This window comes from Parathielavia appendiculata (genome assembly GCF_033297405.1).
Source record: "Parathielavia appendiculata strain CBS 731.68 unplaced genomic scaffold N657scaffold_11, whole genome shotgun sequence".
NCBI lineage: Eukaryota > Fungi > Ascomycota > Sordariomycetes > Sordariales > Chaetomiaceae > Parathielavia > Parathielavia appendiculata.
Genome location: NW_026944230.1, coordinates 147,066 through 166,161, shown reverse-complemented (window position 1 = coordinate 166,161; position 19,096 = coordinate 147,066). Strand labels below are relative to the sequence as shown.

General features: G+C 57.4%; 8 protein-coding genes across 8 annotated transcripts; 5 read left to right on the top strand and 3 right to left on the bottom strand.

Annotated features, from left to right (window-relative positions):
* Positions 1-1,037: 1,037 nt before the first annotated feature.
* On the top strand, positions 1,038-2,289 carry N657DRAFT_108117 (uncharacterized protein). The gene is made up of 2 exons (XM_062785766.1): positions 1,038-1,310; positions 1,356-2,289. The coding sequence occupies exons 1-2, from the start codon at positions 1,208-1,210 to the stop codon at positions 1,946-1,948; spliced, it is 696 nt and encodes a 231-aa protein (XP_062645281.1). The 5' UTR covers positions 1,038-1,207; the 3' UTR covers positions 1,949-2,289.
* A 903-nt stretch (positions 2,290-3,192) lies between these two features.
* Positions 3,193-5,573, top strand: N657DRAFT_647673 (HET-domain-containing protein). The gene has a single exon (XM_062793367.1). The coding sequence runs from the start codon at positions 3,287-3,289 to the stop codon at positions 5,099-5,101; it is 1,815 nt and encodes a 604-aa protein (XP_062645280.1). The 5' UTR covers positions 3,193-3,286; the 3' UTR covers positions 5,102-5,573.
* Positions 5,280-7,902, bottom strand: N657DRAFT_647672 (uncharacterized protein). Its single transcript, XM_062793366.1, has 3 exons — positions 7,469-7,902; positions 6,554-7,421; positions 5,280-6,507 (listed from the first exon to the last, which is right to left on the bottom strand). The coding sequence occupies exons 1-3, from the start codon at positions 7,751-7,753 to the stop codon at positions 5,645-5,647; spliced, it is 2,016 nt and encodes a 671-aa protein (XP_062645279.1). The 5' UTR covers positions 7,754-7,902; the 3' UTR covers positions 5,280-5,644.
* A 115-nt stretch (positions 7,903-8,017) lies between these two features.
* N657DRAFT_622811 (siroheme synthase Met8) lies at positions 8,018-9,285 on the top strand. Its single transcript, XM_062790659.1, has 2 exons — positions 8,018-8,256; positions 8,346-9,285. Exons 1-2 carry the CDS (start codon positions 8,152-8,154, stop codon positions 9,021-9,023), a joined length of 783 nt encoding a protein of 260 aa, XP_062645278.1. The 5' UTR covers positions 8,018-8,151; the 3' UTR covers positions 9,024-9,285.
* Positions 9,286-9,310: 25 nt separating this feature from the next.
* Positions 9,311-11,754, bottom strand: N657DRAFT_577758 (apses-domain-containing protein; the record flags this gene model as incomplete). Its single annotated transcript, XM_062789268.1, has 3 exons — positions 9,311-9,963; positions 10,013-11,660; positions 11,710-11,754. The coding sequence occupies 3 exons, from the start codon at positions 11,752-11,754 to the stop codon at positions 9,311-9,313; spliced, it is 2,346 nt and encodes a 781-aa protein (XP_062645277.1).
* Positions 11,755-12,634: 880 nt separating this feature from the next.
* Positions 12,635-13,714, top strand: N657DRAFT_682593 (uncharacterized protein; the record flags this gene model as incomplete). The annotated part of the gene is made up of 1 exon (XM_062796497.1): positions 12,635-13,714. The coding sequence occupies one exon, from the start codon at positions 12,635-12,637 to the stop codon at positions 13,712-13,714; it is 1,080 nt and encodes a 359-aa protein (XP_062645276.1).
* N657DRAFT_647669 (acyl-CoA N-acyltransferase) lies at positions 13,515-14,533 on the bottom strand. Its single transcript, XM_062793365.1, has 2 exons — positions 14,397-14,533; positions 13,515-14,340 (listed from the first exon to the last, which is right to left on the bottom strand). Exons 1-2 carry the CDS (start codon positions 14,437-14,439, stop codon positions 13,814-13,816), a joined length of 570 nt encoding a protein of 189 aa, XP_062645275.1. The 5' UTR covers positions 14,440-14,533; the 3' UTR covers positions 13,515-13,813.
* A 1,150-nt stretch (positions 14,534-15,683) lies between these two features.
* N657DRAFT_108021 (Metallo-dependent phosphatase) lies at positions 15,684-18,541 on the top strand. The gene is made up of 5 exons (XM_062785764.1): positions 15,684-16,421; positions 16,479-16,534; positions 16,581-17,493; positions 17,562-17,877; positions 17,938-18,541. Exons 1-5 carry the CDS (start codon positions 16,151-16,153, stop codon positions 18,350-18,352), a joined length of 1,971 nt encoding a protein of 656 aa, XP_062645274.1. The 5' UTR covers positions 15,684-16,150; the 3' UTR covers positions 18,353-18,541.
* Positions 18,542-19,096: the final 555 nt, after the last annotated feature.

Sequence of the window (19,096 nt, the reverse complement as noted above, 5' to 3'; positions counted from 1 at the left end):
GCACACCAAAGGTCGAACAACCGGGGTTTATCGCCTCCTCATCCTCGACGGCCATGGAAGCCACCACTCGACAGACTTTGAGATTTATTGCAAGGAAAACAACATCATTACCCTCTGCATGCCCCCTCATTCATCTCACAAGCTCCAGCCAGCTGATGTTGGGTGTTTCAGCCCGCTCAAAGCGGCATACGGCAAGCAGATCGAGGAGATGATGCGGGCAAGCATAACCTACATTACCAAAGAGGACTTCCTTTTCGCATTCCTTGCAGCTCACCAGGCAACCATGACGTACGACAATATTCGGGGAGGATTTCGGGGTGCAGCGCTTGTTCCTTTTGATCCCGAAGTGGTAATCTCCCAGCTCGACATCCGTCTCAAGACGCCGACACCCCCCAACTCAGGGCCCGGCAGTGCCCATACCTGGGTATCCAAGACGCCGAACAATCCAATCGAAGCCGCTTCACAGACCACTCTCATCAAGACCCGGATTGCGCAGCATCAAGATAGCTCTCCAACAGAGATTTTAAGGGCTGTCGATGTACTTGCGAAAGGGACGTCGAGGATAATGCATCAGCTTGCATTGTTGAAGGCAGAGAACCAAAGCCTTCGAGCAGCAAATGAGGCGCTAAGCAAACGCCGGAGGATAAAAGAAATACGGCTACGGCAAGGAGGATTGCTTACTGTGCAGGATGGAGAGGATTTGCAAGCCCAGAGAGATGTTGAGGTGCAGATACGGGCGGAAACACAGGCGGGCAGTGGTCGGAAGCCGAGGATTGAGACGCGCACGCGGCGTTGTGGCAGATGCGGCGAGCCTGGCCATAATGCACGCACCTGTCAAGGAGTTGCAAAAGTGCCCGAGGAAGACCATTCCGAGTGATTTCAATCATTTTTGTCAGTGTTGGTTGAATCATGTTGAAATTTGTTGTCAGATGTGTTTTTGTGGGACGTTCGCTTGTCTGGCACGTTCGCTTATCATGTACGTTATTGACTTAAGTTGATAAATACCCTAGAAGGAACCTACCAGGTCTCATACCTTCCTTACCTTACTGGATTTACCTTACCTCTCAAGACTTTCCGAAATATATTTCTTATTTCTTGCCATCGCAACTACGAAGGTACAAAACCATGCTCTTCGCGTGCCTACCGAGATCATAATAGACACCTGCGATACTCCAATTCCACCAGGGAAGTGCTCGCCTTCCTGTCGATGTGTCGGCACATCCACGCGGTCTGGTGCGCAAACACGGCGGCAGCGCTCTGGCCCGTCTTCCTCCGCGAGATTTCGTATTTTTTGGCACGCGCTTTTGGCCGTGAGTTCCACTCATGCACAGGCAGTTCGATGCTGACATGGACAGGCCCGTGTCACCCAGCTCGTTGTCGACGCCGAACGCCGGGGCGAGCTGCCGCCAACGCGCATCTCGCCTGGCCAGGTCAGGCACCCCGAGCAGCCGTCCCTTTCGGAAATGAAGCTGCCCTGAATGTCCATCGGTTTGCAGTCGCCCTCGCACGATCCATCTGTCAATGCAACCTACCGTACCCTTTGGATGAAGATGATTTGCCTGAGCCATTGGGCCCCGAGGCTCCAGCCCGCCTATCGCGTCCCATCCTCAGGGCCTTAATCATCGGCGCTGCACTGGCTGGCACATACAGGGAGCCGCTGCTCAAAGCAAAGGACCACCCGGATGCCAATATCAGAGCACTCTATTCCACGGCCACCGGTAATCACATGAAAGGTGCCGACATTGGGGAGACGGAGCTCGCGTATTTCCTGCAGTACGCTGTGTGCGACCTCACAGCTACCCTCGAGCGCAGGAAACCATATTTGGGCCTCTGGCCGAATGGCTTCTGGACGACATTCTCTCCGACAAGACTCGAGGAAGGCCATGGCGAAGCACTTCGACCAAGACACCGGCGGGAGCGTATTCTGCCGGGAGCACCAAGACTGTGACGAGAAGGATCTCTAATCAAGTCGATCGACAGGGGTAGTCACTCCGACGACATCCGATTGTTTGGGAACTGACGAAGTCGCTCTGCGTGGTTGAACAGCTCCGTTTGTTGGGCTGTGGCAGGAGGCCCGTCATTGATCGGTCAAGGGATCCCCTGTTAGAAGTGATCCTGTTCCGCCCGGAGCCCAATCTTCGTCATTAACGGTCGTCGTGTTCTTTGGCTGGTGGGTAGCCGAGGAGGTCCTGTTACCTGGACACGTCGCAGACCCTCAGGGCAACCCCGTGGCTAACGCAACGGTGAATCCCCGAGAGCCGTACGATACCGTTGCGTCTCTCTTGACTGGGCCTTTGATAATTTCGGCCGGCCAAACCTTCACCGCTGGCATGACGATCGACCTCCTACCTACCATCTCGTGCTCTCGCTGGATTTCAATTTCTTCGAGTTTTTCTCGCCCAAAATTTTGGCCTCTGCTTCAACTCGGAGGCGTTTTGCGGTGGCATGAGGCTTTACTACCTGAACCGACTCTATAAGAATTTGCCAACTACCTCCTAATCTTCTCGCACAACGATGTGGAACACCGCCGCTGCCATACCTCGTACCCGCAGAAACTGTCCAAGATTGAATTGAGGATTCATTGACGGCTCCGAGATCCTCGATCGATATCCCTTACATGATGGGGCCTTCTACGGGAGATGTAGTCGGAGCGAGTTGACTTTGGGAATGGGGTTGTAAAAAAAAACTAAAGCAGGTCTGGTGTTGGCGCAGTGGAACTGGGACCGCTCTAGACATGAAAAAATCAGCAAGAAGCATAAGACAGTATGCGAGCCAAGGTGCCTCTGAAGCGATGACGATGCTTCCCTGAGCACACTCCCTATCTTGGAAGCCAAAGCCGCCCCTCGGGTTCTCATGGCATAGTTCCCAACACCCTAAGTCATCTCTGTCAAGCGGTTTGTTCTTCCGCAAGCGGATATCGGTGTGGGTTCGCTGATTTCAGACGCCTAGGCAGGTAATCAATATGATTCTGAATTCATTCGCTTTTGAGTTTGGAATGGCATCGGGGAAGCCACTCCAAGCAGCTGGGGAGGTTCAGTCCCAGGCTAGCAAAGGTAATTGCTCGCCTTCAGCTCAGCCTTTAGCTCTAGGCTGCCGTGTACAGGATAGGTCAGGTACGCGTCCGTACATCAGCTGAGGTTTAAATGTCAAATTGGTCTGACCCCGCAAAGCCACCCCAATCCTCTTACTTCTCGACTTCTGAACAGCGGAACGTCGCAGATCCCCCAACTCAACGCATTCGAACCACGCTTGATTTGCAATTTAGCCAAGGTACACGTTCCGCACAATGCGTCTCATCGACACAAGCACGCTCGAATTCTCCGAGTTTTTGGGGCCAACGACTCCGCGGTACGCCATCCTCTCGCACACTTGGGGGGCCGACGAGGTTTCGCTACAAGACATGGAGCTGGGCCTGCCCTCCCTCGCATCCAAGGAAGGCTATCGAAAGGTCGTCGACTACTGCCGTCTGGCTGCCCAGCAAGGCTATGGGTGGGCCTGGGTCGACACCTGCTGCATCGACAAGACGAACCACGCCGAGCTCGCTGAGAGCATCAACTCTATGTTTCGCTGGTATCAAGAGGCCGCCGTCTGCCACGTATTTCTTTCTGACCTGGGCCCCCAGGCCGCGCTTGGGACCGCTCTGCCCCCCTGCCGCTGGTTTACGCGAGGTTGGACGCTGCAGGAGCTAATTGCGCCTGCCACCGTGGAGTTCTATGACGGAAACTGGGTCATGAGGGGTACGAAAGCGAGTCTCATCACGCAACTCGAGTCCATAACCGGCATCTTAGCATCCGTTTTAGCGGGGAGTTCGCGCCTCGCCAACGTCAGCGTCGGAGTCAGGATGTCCTGGGCTGCGAATCGTGAAACAACTCGGCCGGAAGATATGGCCTACTCGCTTCTCGGCATCTTCGACGTGAACATGCCCATGATTTACGGAGAAGGCGAGAAAGCGTTTCGGCGACTGCAAGAAGAGATCATTCGCCAGAGTAACGACCTTACAATATTCGCCTGGCAAGATGATTCCAGCTTCTATCGTAAGCTCGCCCGGTCGACGTATCGACAAGCGGTTGTGGCCCGGAGTGCCCCTCTGCTGGCACTGTCCCCTCGCGACTTTGGCCTACACTCCGCCTGGGGCTCCCGTGGCTCATTGCGGAGACTCGGGTTCGAGAACGGATCGAAGTGGTCAGATATCAACCCAGAATACGCCATCACCAACAAAGGGCTGAGAATTACAACCTCCTTGGTACTACACGACCTAGTCGACGAACCCGCTCACTGGGTTACTAAAGGTCGTTCGTATTTCCTTGCGCTGGGCGAACTCAGACGCCACCCTGAGGATCCTCATGGGAACATTGTCGGGCTCCTGCTGGACAAGCTCGGACCTGACGTATTTTCACGGCGGGAGGCTGACCTCTGCGAGATTCCTGAGACAGCGTTCCCAATGCTGACACAGTCAATGACCATTTACATCGTGATGAGCGAAAACAGCTTCTACGCCAACAGGGAAGCTGCTTCACGGCAGGGGACCTTCAGAGTGCGCGATGGACGGGTCCCAATCCGATCTCAGGATACGGAATGGCGGGGGGACCAAGGGAGCGCGCAGACACCTCATGTCTCTGTTCGGGTCTTGAGAGCGATCCCACAGAGGTACTGGGACCACACCAACCAGCGTTTCTTTTGCACACCCGGGAATGCCACCGTCCTTGCCTTCAGCGTTGGTGTTTCGCTCGACCAATACGAAGTGGTAGTTGTGTGCTTGGTCGATCTTCAGCGGCCACGTGGTCAACTTTCATGGCCGGTACTGTTCCTGTACGGTCCTGGGGAAGCCCCAGACTTGATGTCGTGGTTTATGAGCAGAAAGGCAGCCGGAGAGAGTACATTCTGGGAGGACCTGCCCGTCCATTGGTTGCAATGGCCGCGCTCGCGACATTCTTTGAAGATCTCGGTCAACGGCGTCTCATATTCGGTCTCGGCCCAGGTCAACGCGGAGCGTGAGAGAGAACTTAGGGCCGGTTTTCCGAGATGGATTATATCCTTCGATGTCATGCGGCACAGTGCAGCGGATACTTGCGCTGATGGCGGACTCATCAAAAGCGAATGAAGCAAACCCGACATATCACTGTCTGTTACACCTACAGATCGGCAATCGAAATGTCGAAACTCGATTCCACACTACCTTAGTAGCTTGTGGTGGACTAAGCCGCCTGACATAATTGACTATGGACGCTGTTACTTTGCCATGAAGGCCCCGGGGCAGCCTGGCTTCCGAGTCTGAGAGTGCGCTTATGGGGTGGACATCATTCTTTTTCAGGGGCACCTTGGCTCGTCTACTACCTGGTACTTAATTCTTCGGTCAGATCCGTCACCAGGCCGAAGCGCACACCCTGGCGGCCTGTAAAATGTCATCACTGAAGGGAAAGGATTTGGAAGGACATTGGTTACCAACCTAGGCGCCCGATTCTACCAGTCCTCGAACGCATAACTGACCCCTAACCGAACCCTCAAACCAACGACAATCCATGCCGAACCTCGGGTAAGTTGTTGTGCACCAGACTCCATGCAATGCTTAAACCCATTCGCCAAACAAATACCATCATAGCCTTCCACACCATGCTCTCAAGCAAACCCCCGTTTTCCAACGCACTCAGCGAACCTCGCCAGCATAAACCCCCTCCCACCTCTCCTCCACAGCAGCCACAGCCCTCTTGCTCGCCTCAATCTCCCGATCTAGCTCCTCCAAATTCTTGGTCAACGCACCCGCCTCCTCCAGCCTCCTCGCCCCCTTGGCACTCCTCAGCATCTCCTGCACCAAAAACCGCTGCTCCTCGAGCACCACGAGCCTCTCCCTGGCCTCCCGCTCCTCATTCTCCAGCGCCGCCGCGGCGCTGCTAACCTCGCTGGCCCCGCCCAGACTCGATGTCTCGGCGTCAACAAAACCCACCGCCGACTCGCCGTTTCGGAGCGGCGATGATGCGCTGTTGCCACCTGAGAGTAAATGCCGGTGGTTGTTAGAGAAGGAAGACTGCGACTTGAGCATGGCGGGCACGCTCTTCATGGGGAGCAGGTTAGCGTGCAAAAACGACGAGGCGGACGCATAGATGGCCCTTTGGAGGCGCAGCTGCGTCGGGCTGTCGGTCTTCATGTTGCGGATGCGCTTGGCGGCGAGGTCGTATTTGGCAAAGGCGTCGGTCAGGCGTTTGCGGATCTTGGCGGCTTCCTGGATCTGGGCCGAGGTCGGCGGTGGCCTGCTGTCAAGCCCGTCTCGGCTCTCGTCTGGTGGCTGCAGCGCCTGGAGGGATTTGTGGAACGAGGGCAGCAGCATGTGGATGCCGCGCTCGAATTGCCGGAGGGTCTCGTACGCGCGCTGATCTGGCGGCCGATGCTTGATGGACTCGATGAAGTCCCGGTGGGAGAAGATGGTGTGTTTGCACTCGCAGCACATCCGGACGTCGATGCTGACTTGCCCGTTTGCTGGTGCTTGTTTCTCAGATGTTGGTATCACGGTTGCTACCATCGTCAGCATTTATTCTTCTCGGCAAGACACGGCACTCACGGTTTTCCACGTTCAAGCCAACCTCGCTAGAGCAGTTGGTCTGCGGGTCGGCGCACACCACTCGGCCGCATATCCTGCAGTGATGGCGCCGAAACGTCCACGGCCGGAACTCCTGCTTGCAGAAGGGACACCTAGACACGGTCGCATCATCCTCCCAGGTCACCACCGACTGCTCAATCATCTTCCTCACACTCCGCTGCCCCGCCAGCGGAGACAGCAGGCCCGAGTTCATGCTTGCGTCCGGCGACGCCTCCACCAGCAACCGCGTCAATTTCGTCAACCTCTTCTCTAGCCTCTGCACCTCCAGCCGCTGCCTCTCCACCTTCTTTGCCCGCACCGCGGCAAACTCTGCCGTGCGATCGCGAGACAAGCCCGTGTGGTCGTTGTATCCATCCCTCGACTTGTAGCACGTCTCGCACACGCGGCACCACATGCCCCGGAACGGCTCGTGGTTGGCGGACCGGGAGAGCTTCATCTGATACATGGTGTGCTCCTCGCAAAACAATCGCCCGCAGCACCGGCAGTTGACGCTGCCGCTGAGCGGACCCAATTTCCTGTCGCACAGCGGATCCGTGCAGACGTCGTGGCCTGTTGGCCGCTGCCAGTGTTTCCGTGTGACCAGCTCGTCCGGGTCGACGACAGTCTCGGGCGGCCGACCGGGTGCCGCCATTCCAATCGATAATGGCTGTGTTTCGTTCGACTCAAATACTTCCAGACCGCGCAGTTTCTGGTTGATGAGCGAGAGTGGCTGGAACCGCTTGGCCTTGAGGACCTGCTTGTCGAACCACGACTTGACCTCGTCCTGTTCTGCCTCAGGCAGCTCCTGGTGTACGTCGTCGAGGTGCCGGTTCAGCTGCAACAGCGTGACCTGCACAATGTCAGCATTGTCCTTCCCTGACATGTTCTTTGTCCCACCATCTCCTCCTCGCAAATAGGGCACGCCAGCTTGTTTCCCCGCGCGGCGCCATCGGATGGCCCTGCCACGATAACATTGGAGGCGAGATCTTGGGAAAAGTCGGGGAGGGGGCTGGAAGATGACGGAGAGAGGGAGATGGGCGTCGAATTTTGCGAGTGTAGAGAGACGGTGCTGCGGTCCGAGGGAGCAAACGGGCTGGAAGCTCGAGGGGCATGGGTGGACGGCGGGGCGAGGCCCTTGCCGCTGCCGAGGACCCTGCCGCCTCCGAGTCTCCGCGCCGACATGGCTGTCACCCGCAGCGGACAGTTTTCGTAGAGAAGCACCCGCTCAAAAGCTCTATGTTATGGTGGGTGCGGGAAGTCGAAGAGACATGATGGCGTGTCGAATGCAGAACACCAAAGAAGCGATAATGCGGCGGTCGAGGTTGCAAGGATAGGGTTGGAGGTGATGTTGGCTTGGCAGAGTTTGGAAATCGGAATGGTAACAGATAGTGGGTCTTTCTGTGGGTCATAACCGCCTTATCGATGGCATTTCCCCCCAGCCAGAGCAACTCGCCCAATGGCGATAGAGTGCTTCTGAACTTTGTCTGTTCCGCGGAGCTCTCCAGTCGTCATGACTTTCTCCTCCGAGAAGCGGCAGGTTGCAAGCCGTCTCAGCTTCCATCTTGCTGAGAATCACAGCTATGGCTGAGACAGGCCAAAAGTTTCCCGAGGTGCAGGGCGGCGGGAGCCTGATTGTCGCGTGGCAGGTCAAAGGGAAGAAGGTGCTGGTTGTTGGCGGCGGCGAGGTGCGTTTGAGTCTGAATATCCCAAACCCAGTGTTCCACAGTGTTCCCTCTTCAAACCTCTGGTGGTGATACTGACAGATACCGACCAGGTCGCCGCCGGCCGCATCTTACACTGTCTCAACGCCGACGCCGCCGTAACCGTCATCTCCCCGCGCGCCCGCCTCAACTCGGAAGTAGCCTACCGCGTCGCGCACAACCAAGTCACGCACATCGACCGCAACTTTTTACCTTCCGACCTCGACGACGACGCCATATCCATGGTGCTCGTAGCCGTCGACGACCCGGCCGCCTCGACTACGATCTGGAAGCTCTGCAAAGAGCGGCGCATCCCCGCCAACATCGCCGACGTCCCCCCCGAGTGCGACTTCTACTTTGGCAGCGTGCACCGCGACGGGCCCCTGCAGGTCATGGTCAGCACCAACGGCAAGGGTCCGCGACTGGCGAGCATGATTCGCAAGTTCATCGCCAAGCAGCTTCCGTCCAATGCCGGGCAGGCCATCGAGACTGTCGGCCAGCTGCGGGTGCGGCTGCGGGAGATGGCGCCGCGGCCCGAGGAGGGGCCGAAGCGCATGGCGTGGATGTCCAAAGTCAGCGAGGCGTATCCCTGGGACGAGATATGCGGACTGTCCGAGGAGGACATTGGCAACTTGCTGCGGTTCTACCCGTCTGGCAAGGTGCCGTCGCTGGACGAGCTCAAGGCCATGCGGGCTAGTCCTGCTGGCAAGGATGTGTTTGATGGGTCGTTTGGGTTCAGTGTCGGCGCATGACAGCTGCTTTTCTCGAGTTGTAGGACTTGCTTGGGTTGAGATGAACATGATACCGCACCCCATATCGTACTGTGATCCCCTTTGACCTGTTTGGACATGGGGTCAATCAGGCCATGAAGATGCCGCGTTTCAGATCCAGCAGATCAAGAGTTTAGGACGGACAAGATATCATATCCCATATCCCCCAAAGGCAGTAGAACAAACCGCAACGCTAGGTGCAGAAAAAGCCCACACTGTGCACAGAAACCCAGACAGAAGCAGCTTCCAACACCATAATTCTTCCACATTTACGCAACACCCTCAACACCCCCCAAAAACCTCCTGACCCGCGCAATCTCCAGCTCGCCCCTCTCCGACTCGACCGCCCTCGTCAGCGTGTCCAGCAGCGCATCCACCTCCGCCTCGGGCCGGTGCGTGCAAAGCGCCACCAGCCGCCGGTACTTGAGCTCGCGGTCCTTGCTGCGCGCTCTCAGCGCCTCAACCGCCCGCTGCGTCTGCACCGACACCTGGCTGAGAGCGTTGACGCGCGCGCGGAGGACGGCCGCGTTCGGTAACCTCGCGAGTTGTTGCTCCTGATGATGATAGTCGGCGTTATTCTCTCCCGTTTGCTGCTGCTGTTGTTGCGCGATGCTATCCAGCACCATCTCGAGCTCCACCTCCCACGCGTTGGCGCTCGCCACGTCCAGCCTCCCGTGCCGCTGCTCGATCTGCAGCAGCTGGCACTCCTCCTCCTGGCAGGCCCGCTTGAGGTTGACCACTTTCTGTCGTGCCAGCTGCTGCGCCTTGAGCTTCTCCTGCAGCGCCTCGAGCGTGCGGCGCGCTTCGCCGACCTGGGCCGACGTCGTCCGTAACGTGGCGTGCAGCGTGTCGATGGATTCCTGCTTCTTCTTGAGCTCGTTCTGGAACAGTGAGGAAGATTCGCTGATGAGGTGTGTGATGGCTGGAAAGGTTAGTCAAATCCGACGGGAAGAGCAAGTGATGTGACTCACAATTCACCACCTCGTCGCTGTTCTCCCTCGTCTTTTGGCTCGAACCCTGAGCCCCGCCGTTCCCGTCCGCCTCGCCGTTCCGATGGCCCTCGTCCGCGCCGATACCAAAGTCTATCGGCCGTAGGCCTGCACGATTGGCAATGTTTGGGTCTGCGCCCACCTCGAGCAGCTGCGAAACAATGCTGCGGTTGCCGATGCGGGCGGCAATATTTAGCGCCGTGTCGCCGCTGCTGTCCTGCGCATTGACAATCTCGCTCATGAACCGGCCGATACCCATCCTGGCCGGCGCCGAGTAACTGCCACCGACGTTCTGGCTGCTCGGCGCGCTGCCCTGGCGCACAACCCACTCCAACAGGCTCTCGAGATAATAGCGGCTCGCCGAGTTCCTCCCCTTTACCGCGCTTGTCACGGAAATGTGGTGCAACACCGTCCGGCCCTTGTCGTCCCTCACATCAATCGTCACGCCCAGGACGTCGAGAAGCTCGGGAAACGAATTGTGGTCCATCGAGTTGGTCACGATGCAGGCCCGCATCAGCGCCGTTTCTCCTGCCGCGTTCACGCGGAACGGGCTTGCGCCGGCCTCAATGAGTGCCCGCAACAATGGCATCCGGGAGAGGGTGGCAGCCCAGTGCAGGGCGGTATGGCTCTGTGTGTCGATGGGAGCGTCGAGCTCCTGAGGGATCATGTTGCGCAGGACATTCCGTTTCGCCTCGTCCGGACCGCTGGGGTCCATGAATAACCCCATCAGCATGCTCCGCCTGGCCTCTGCTTCCGGCGACATGTCGTATGGGAGAGGCCGGAGCGGGCCGGGGGCGTAGTTGGGCTCGTGTTCGATGTGGACGCCCGCTTGAGAATAGATGAACGACTCGTTTGGCTCCGTGGGCGATCCTGGATAGTTTGCTGCGTATCCATCGATCTGGGGATATGTCGGCGTCATTCCTCCGAAACTGTGAGCTGGGGTGTGAATTCGTTGCCGTTTCCTAGGAGGCTGGTCGTTTTCGCCGGCCGCCAGTTGGGTGGCTTGGGATCCAAGGGCAGAATCGCCATGGCCATAGTCAGAGACGAAACTCTGTTGTGAATTTTGGGGAAATTCCCCATCCTGCATCGACGACTGTCGGTGGAAGCTGGGAGCCCGGCTAGGCCCGCTTCGATTTCGTGGCCCTGGCGAGTCGAACCGCGCTTTGCTGATAGCGTTTATGGCATGGGAGGCTGTGGAGGAGATGTTCTTGAAGAAGGTCCCGGACAGTCCATTGCCGCGATTCTCCTGCGAGCTCGCATTGTACATGCGCTTCCGCTGGGCCGCCATGGCCTGTTCCTTGGTCGGTGTATCGACATCAGCCCCTGCGCCCTCCTGGCCCCTCTTGTGCGTTAGGAGCCGCATCAGGATTTCGTCGACACCGTACTGCCGGCAGACTTCAAAGCCACGCTCGAACGGAATCCAGGTGCCCTGGTATTTGCCATAGCCGCCCTGCACCTTCTCGTGCTCGCCTGTCTGTATTTCCTTTTCGAGAATCTTGGTGCGACGGCCTTTATCCACTCCGGCGACCTTCAGGATCTGAGTGGCATTGAGCCAGCCATCGGCCTGGCGCCGCATGACGGCGACCCCATTGACCTCCATTTCGTAGACATTCACGCCAGAGTACACAGCCTGACAAGGTATTAGCGGCGCTGAAAGACATACTGAGTGGCAGACATACCGAGTAGATTCCCATGTCTGGGTCATTTTGCGGCTTCTGGGGCATATCGGCGTACTGCCGATACCCTGTCGTTTGCGAGGACGGCTGGCTCATGGAGAACGACTGCTGCGACGAGGGTTGTGGCTGTTGGTGTTGCTGCTGCTGCGACCCAGCAGGAATGTGTGGGGGCTGCATGTCGGACAATACCCGCGGAAGGGGTGATGGCGGTTGCAGGGAGAACGACGGGGAACCAGAATGCGAAAACGACAAGAAAAAGACGATGAGAGGCGGTCAAGTCAGCAGTCCATTGAGAGCCGACTGCAAGGTTTGGTGGTAAACCAGGTCGATGAAAGGTTGAGAAAAGACAATAGGTGTCGGTTCGGTGCGCAACTAATGAGCTTGTAATGGGATCGAATGGACGAGACGGGAGGTTAATGGTGCGAATGGGCGCTCACGAAGAGCGAGCGCAAACCGGTGCGTTGCAGTGGACCAGAAAACGGGATTATTGAGTCCATGCGCTTGCCGAGTCGCCTGCAGGAGAATGCGTATTGTTGACGGCGCCAAACAAAAACTGCGGTACAAAAATAAAAACTATCTTCAAAAGATGTTGCCGAGTGTCTACAATGCGGCAATGAACCTGGACGACGCTTAAAGCTCCCTTGTCAGGACGTCAATTAGACACGGACCGACGTGTAATTTTCGTGTTCTCGTGGTCGTGTTCTCTGCCAGTGGAGCCGGGAAGACGCGCGCTCAGATCACCTAGTCGGAGGGGCGGGGCTTGCGCATCTTGCGCATCAAGCCCAAGCCCCGCCAAGGCGCCAAGACAGTGGAAGTGCTCGAGCCAATCTCAAGTCTCGGATTACCTGCAGCTCGCAGCTCACATCTTGCGGGTGAGTTCATCATGGTCTGCCAGCGAGATTGCTTCTGGCAAGAGCTCACCTCAACCATGTCGCGCCCTTTTCGGCTGGCGAAACCTCAAAACCCGCTGCACCTGTACCGTCACCTGCTCCGTGAAGCATCATACCTCCCGCCTGTTGCCCGCCCGTTTATCGAAAAGCGCATCCAGTCCCGGTTCCAGAAGAGCAGAAAAGATGACGAGGAGCGGAGCGCAAAGCACATCGCGCAGGCGCACCACGACCTTCGCTTACTCCGGGCCGCGAACCTCGGCGACACGGCCCGCATGCGCCGCGTCCTGCTCCATGCGTTCGGCCGCTTAGGCCGCCGGCGTCGGGAGCTGATGGACCGGGTGATCCATCGCGACGTACCCACCGAGACCGAGGAGCTGCAAAAGTACGCCGCCGAGGCGTCTGCACTTGTGACCCAGGGAAGTAAATTGGACTGGCTGGATATGTGGGATGTTGATAAGCTGCGCACATACGCCCGCTCCCAGATGCAGGCAGGCTTGATCAATTCGCCCAAGCCAACCATCACGGCTTTCCAGATCACACCGGACAAAGTCATACCGACCGAGAACGCGTGGGGCCGGCCGCTCGCGCCCAAGCTCTACCGGACAAAGCTGAAAAATGTGTGGAAGGCAGTGGCCGACAAATGCATGCCGCCGCTTCCCAAGGAGCAATGGGAACAGCTCCGTGCCATCGCCACGGGCCAGGCAGAGGGGAACTGGCTGCCCCCTCCTCGACGGCCCGTGGCGCGAAGCTTGTATCCAGATGAGCAGACAGCCGAGTGGGACTGGCAGTCATACGCCATCAAGCCTGTTGCCGTCGTCGACCGGCCCGCCAACAGGCGCAACAAGCTGCTGAGCGGCGCGGTGGACGACAACACGCCCACCGGCGACCCTGAGCCACTCAATTGCCACAAATACACGGCACGGATGTGGCGTCGCTTGCTTGGAGGCATCTGGCAGCTGACCGCGACCATGGAGAAGAAGCCGGGCGGCCGTGGCTGGCACATCACTTGGGGAAAGGAAGAGTTTCGGCCTGCTCCGGCCAGCGCAGGTGCCATGGAGTTTTTCACGGATTTCCCAGAACCGGCGCAGCCCAAAGGTGGAGGCAAGGCGAAAACATGAGCAGCGATGCAGAGCCATTTGCCGATAATTCTTTTCTCAACTCACCAACCCGGCAAGCAGGGAAATTCCCTCTCTGACTCGACAGCTCGCGCTGTCGCCTCAGCCCAACAACGTCGCCAACTTATTCAGCCCCTCGCCATCCACGCGCATGCCCACCCACTCGCTCATCATCTTCGCCCCGATGCTCTCATAGAACTTGATCGACGGCTCGTTCCACTTGAGCACGCTCCACTCGAGCCGGCCGCCCTGCATAGCCACGACCTCCCTCGCCAGCTCGACCAGCAGGCGCTTCCCGTAGCCCTTGCCGCGCTCGCTTTGGCTGACGAACAGGTCCTCAAGGTAGATGCCCGGGCGGGCGCGCCAGGTGCTGTAGTTGTAAAAGTACAGGGCGATTCCCGCGGGGACGCCGGCCGGGGTGGTCAGGATCAGGCAGCGGGCCGGCTTGGAAGGGGAGGTGGGTTCGGTCTGCGGGAGGAGGCCGCTGGTGGCGGATGGGTCGGGGTTGTCGTCGGAGGAGAGGGCAAAGGCGATGGTCTCGAGCAGCTTGGCCTCGGTCGCCTCGACGCTGTCCAGCTCGTGCTCGTAGTCGGCCAGCTCACGGATAAGTTGGAGGATGGCGGGGACGTCTGGAAGAGATTCAGTCAGTCGAGGCAGACAGATGGATAGAGGGATAGGAAGGGACCTTCGCGGCGAGCATGCCGGACAGTTGCAGCGTTGGATGCCATGGCTGTGTGGGTTGTCGTGTTGTAGTTTGTTTGCGACGTCGCGTTTGCAATGTTCCTCGGCGTCCCCTGGACCTTTTATCAACCTACCGAATCCCGCCAGTTGCCAGTGTGGGTAAATAGGTATTGTGCCCCGCATCTACACATTGGCGGGGCCAGCCCCGTTCGCAAAGGGCGCGTCTGTCAAGAACAAAGCAGTCAGGAGGAAAGCAGCCCGAAAAAACACATTAATACTCGAGGAGCTCCTGGGCATGTTAGGGGAAGGGCTATCGTCCCATAGTAGAGAAGGTGTCGCTGCCTGCAGGTACTATTCCACTTGATCGACAATTAGATAACGAAGGCAAAAGCACTAGACCATCGGTTTAGAGATGTCTTGATTCTATCGATAATAACTCCTCTCGGTCCGTTTAGATCCCTCAGTCATCCTCCATCCCGCCAGACCTCAACCCATACAAACCCGACCCTGGTCCTTTGTTTACTGCGGAACTTAGGTAGGTACCTACGGAGTATTATACCTTATCTTCCTTCACTCTAATCTTCCTGTATTCTTTCTTTCTTATTCTTTTCTTTTTTCTCTTCCTCTTCCTTTTCCTCTTCTTGTTATCTTTAGTTATCTTCATCTAACTATATCTTTTCTTTCCCTTTTTAATCTTTTCCTTAATTATTTCTTTGTCTTCCTTATTTTCTTTTGTTCCTGATTTTGTCGTTCATGTTGAGGCCTGTGCCACGCTGAGGGTCCAATCCCCCATTGAGGTCGAGTTGGTAACGTCCTCTCTAGCTACATCACATTCCATAGAGTACATCAGAGGAATGGTCAAGACCATTGAACAGGCGCGTTCTTTACCGACCACCAACAGGAAATTGGCCCTAAACACGCAAGGCGCACCCAGGCCGTTATCTCCGAAATGCTACGGAAGCTCAAACTGACTCGGGACGCCCACTCGACCATGGCAAACCAAAATGTTGAGCTCACAAGAGCTAAAACAGGTTTGGGAGAGCCTCACAGCATCCAACCAATAGAACCCTCCACCACCGACAATGCTTACCACGTGGCCATCTGGAGCTCCTTAGCCCCCGTGGGATATGCATTGAGCCCCCCGTCGCTTGATAAAGAGAAAGAGGGAAGGAAAAAAAGAAAATAAAGAATTAGAGAAAGATAATTAAGGATAGAAAGAGAAAATGTAGGAGAAGGAGAAACAGAAGATAAAAAAGTAGAGGCAGAGGAAGAGGAAGAGGAAGAAGAGAGGAAGTTGAAGAGGATATAAATATAAGTTAGCTAACTAACGTTAACTTAAGTGAAAGAAAGGTTAAGGCACAATACCCAGGTTCCACGCTAGCAAACAAACAACGATTGGTTTGTAGAAGGTCGGTAAGCTGTGCAACCAATGACCACTGCAAGTTACGGTTAGGCGGTTCCCCAGTTGAGCTGCAGATCAGGGTGGCCTGCCCAACGTCAAGCGGGGCATTTCAGCTTCAGCCTTCATCCACCCGCCGTTTCAATCCCTTTCACATCCCAGATGGCGAACAACAACAACCTTCGAACAACCTCCAGCTCACGAGAGAGGCAGCTTTTCAGGACATCCCAGTGGCCAGTAACCGAGTTCAGGCGATATAATACCGGAGACAATTTCCTCCAGCAGCTTGGGGAACCTCCACGGGTTCTGAACCGAGCAACGGGAGCACAGTCGAGGATCGGTTCTCGCATCGCACCACCATGAGCGCCTCAACCTCACCATCCATCGAGCCCCTCGTCACTTTCAGCTCGGGCCGCGATGGTAAAACGCCCCCGGACCTGAGGATACTGCACTACAACGATGTCTACCACATCGACCCCTCGTCGGCCGAGCCCGTCGGCGGCGTTGCCCGCTTCGTCTGCCTCTGCAAAGAGTATCGCGAGGCCGAGCGATTCGAGGACCAGCCTGAACTGGTCACGCTCTTCTCGGGAGATTCGTTCAACCCATCCCTCGAATCTAGTATCACCAAGGGTCAGCCACACTGCTCACTCCGACGATATTTTGTTTACCACTACTTACACCACACAGGAAGCCATATGGTCCCTTTGCTGAACCTGATCGGCACCGACTGCGCCGCTGTTGGGGTATGTCAGTCATTTGTTGCCGAGTCCAAACACTAAAACCCTCCAGAATCACGACCTCGACTTTGGTGTGAGGCAGTTCCAACACCTCAGCTCCAAATGCAACTTCCCATGGCTGCTAGCCAACGTGATGGACCCGGCCCTGGGCGAGGGCGTGCCGCTGGGCAACGCCAAAAAGACGCACATGATCACCACCTCCAACGGCATCAAGATCGGCCTGCTGGGGCTCGGCGAGCGCGAGTGGCTTGAGACCATCAACGCGCTCCCGCCCAACATCATCTACCGCTCCGCCAGCGAGGTCGCCCGGGAGCTGGTGCCTCAGCTGCGCGCAGAGGGCGCCGACATCGTTATCGCCCTCACCCACATGCGCGAGCCCAACGACAACAAACTGGCCGCCCAGCTCGGCGGCGACATGATTGATCTCATCCTGGGGGGCCATGACCACTTCTACGCCCACAGTTTCATCAACGGCACCCATGTCCTGCGTTCGGGGTCCGATTTCAAGCAGCTCAGCTACATCGAGGTGCGCCGCGCTGAGGAGGGCAGCGGGCGGAAGTGGGACGTGGATATCTGGCGGAGGGATATCGTGCGGGCGGTCCCGGAAGACGGCGAGACGCTGGCCCTGATCGAAAAGCTAACAGCTAAACTCAAGAAAAGTCTCGAGAAGCCTGTCGGATGGACGGCCGCGCCGCTGGATGCGAGGTTCACCACCGTGCGGCTGAAGGAGAGCAACCTGGGGAACTTTGTGTGCGACATCATGCGCCACCATTATGGCGCCGACTGCGCGCTCATGGCGGCCGGGACCATTCGCGGCGATCAGGTGTACGCACCCGGCCCAATCCGGGTCAAGGATGTGACGGACTGCTTTCCGTTTGAGGACCCGGTCGTGGTCATGAAGGTGACGGGCAAGGGGATATGGGACGCGCTGGAGAATGGCGTGTCGCTATATCCCGCGCTAGAAGGTATCGTCTCTGCCAAAATATGGTCTGCCGGCATGCTACAACATGTACTCGAAACTGACACCATGCAGGCCGTTTCCCGCAGGTTAGTGGCATTGCCTTCAAATTCGACCCGTCCCGCCACGCCGGATCTCGCATCGTGTCGGCCGAAATTGGCGGGCTGCCGCTGGACCATGACCGCATCTACGTCCTCGCCACACGCGGGTACATGGGTCGCGGCAAGGACGGCTACCGTAGCCTGTTAGTCCGGCCCGAGGGCGGCGAGTGCGAGGAGCTCGTGTCCGAGGAGAACGGCATGCTCATCTCGGCCATCCTGCGCCAGTACTTTATGTCACTGACCGTGCTGGCCAAGTGGCAGGGTTGGGAGCCGTCGCTGGACCGTCACTGGTAATGTTCTGCGCTTGTTCGTCTTGTCCAGCGTGTAAGGCTGACGGTTTTGTTGTGCAGGTCCAAGGTCGCCGACGGCGTTGCCAAGTGCCACCCTACGGTGGCCCCATCTCCCGTCAGTCCAACCGAGGGGCGATCCCAGAGCGGATCGGGCGGAAAGGGTTGGGCCGAGTGGACCCCGTCGAGGATCCGCCAGCGGCGCGCTAACATCCCGCCCATGGCCGGCTCCGCCGAGGACAACGACAGCGACAGCGAGTCGGGCGAGGAGCAGGAGGCGGCACGGCAGCGTGCCGTCATCCTCGACAGGGAGCTGGCCATTATGCGCCGCGTGTTTGGCAAGTGGTGCCGGCTGGCCGGGGTGCAGGCTGGGACGTGCGATTCTCTGCCTGCTGAGGAGTGCGAGGTGGCGTGGACGAGACCGATTGCGCCGCAGGTTGAGGGGCGTATCCAGATGGTCAACGCCACTGCTGGCTAAGGTTGTAGGCAAAACGTTAACATCCGGGTGTGCGCGAGTCAGGAGCGGCAGCCCCCGCAGGTTTCTGCTCAGTGGGCTAGACCAGCTGGTGGGATGTGATAGAACGACCGTTGCTGCTGTCCAGGCATACCCCTTGTGGCGATGTCTGAACAGGTGCTGCTGTCCATTGCTGTTCGTTCACTTCACCTTTCCACTGCTTGAACAAGATCTGTTGGTTGCCACTTTCTCGCTCCGGCAACCGCGTACGCTGGAAACTTCGGCGATATCTTCCGTCTCCGTCAAACCCACATCTCGCGGCTCTGGGAAGCGTCATCCCTCGTACAAAAATCCTCCATTTCTTTGGACGGCGAATCCACATCCTCGCACAAGGTCGTCCGTCAATATGTCTTGGCAATACTAATCACATGGATGCCGACTCGGGGAAGTTGATCCGGGGAATGCATGGCATGCCACCGGACTTGTCCCCGGATCTGTGATCTCCTGCAGTTCCATTTTCTCGACGCGACCTCGTTGACGAAGCCAAATTCACTTGGCAGCCGCGGCTGTGATGCGCACAACAACAGTCCATCATGTTTGAGATGGTCGCCCAGCCGTCTGGATTGAGTAATTTTCTTGGTTATCGGCAAGACTCGAAGAGGATCCCCAAACCTGAAAGCACCTGCATCTCGGTTTCCAAAGGAGGCCCAGAAGAAGATGCATTCTTGGCATCTTGGCCATGAAGGTCTAACAAAGGGACCAACCCGT

Coding starts and splice junctions, on each gene's coding strand:
- N657DRAFT_108117 (XM_062785766.1), top strand. CDS start 1,208: ATGTGTCGGCACATCCACGCGGTCTGGTGCGCAAACACGGCGGCAGCG. Junction 1,311..1,355: donor TTTGGCACGCGCTTTTGGCC/GTGAGTTCCACT, acceptor TGACATGGACAG/GCCCGTGTCACCCAGCTCGT.
- N657DRAFT_647673 (XM_062793367.1), top strand. CDS start 3,287: ATGCGTCTCATCGACACAAGCACGCTCGAATTCTCCGAGTTTTTGGGG.
- N657DRAFT_647672 (XM_062793366.1), bottom strand. CDS start 7,753: ATGTCGGCGCGGAGACTCGGAGGCGGCAGGGTCCTCGGCAGCGGCAAG. Junction 7,422..7,468: donor CTATTTGCGAGGAGGAGATG/GTGGGACAAAGA, acceptor GACATTGTGCAG/GTCACGCTGTTGCAGCTGAA. Junction 6,508..6,553: donor TGGCTTGAACGTGGAAAACC/GTGAGTGCCGTG, acceptor TGACGATGGTAG/CAACCGTGATACCAACATCT.
- N657DRAFT_622811 (XM_062790659.1), top strand. CDS start 8,152: ATGGCTGAGACAGGCCAAAAGTTTCCCGAGGTGCAGGGCGGCGGGAGC. Junction 8,257..8,345: donor TGGTTGTTGGCGGCGGCGAG/GTGCGTTTGAGT, acceptor GATACCGACCAG/GTCGCCGCCGGCCGCATCTT.
- N657DRAFT_647669 (XM_062793365.1), bottom strand. CDS start 14,439: ATGGCATCCAACGCTGCAACTGTCCGGCATGCTCGCCGCGAAG. Junction 14,341..14,396: donor CCGGCATGCTCGCCGCGAAG/GTCCCTTCCTAT, acceptor AATCTCTTCCAG/ACGTCCCCGCCATCCTCCAA.
- N657DRAFT_108021 (XM_062785764.1), top strand. CDS start 16,151: ATGAGCGCCTCAACCTCACCATCCATCGAGCCCCTCGTCACTTTCAGC. Junction 16,422..16,478: donor CGAATCTAGTATCACCAAGG/GTCAGCCACACT, acceptor TACACCACACAG/GAAGCCATATGGTCCCTTTG. Junction 16,535..16,580: donor CCGACTGCGCCGCTGTTGGG/GTATGTCAGTCA, acceptor AAAACCCTCCAG/AATCACGACCTCGACTTTGG.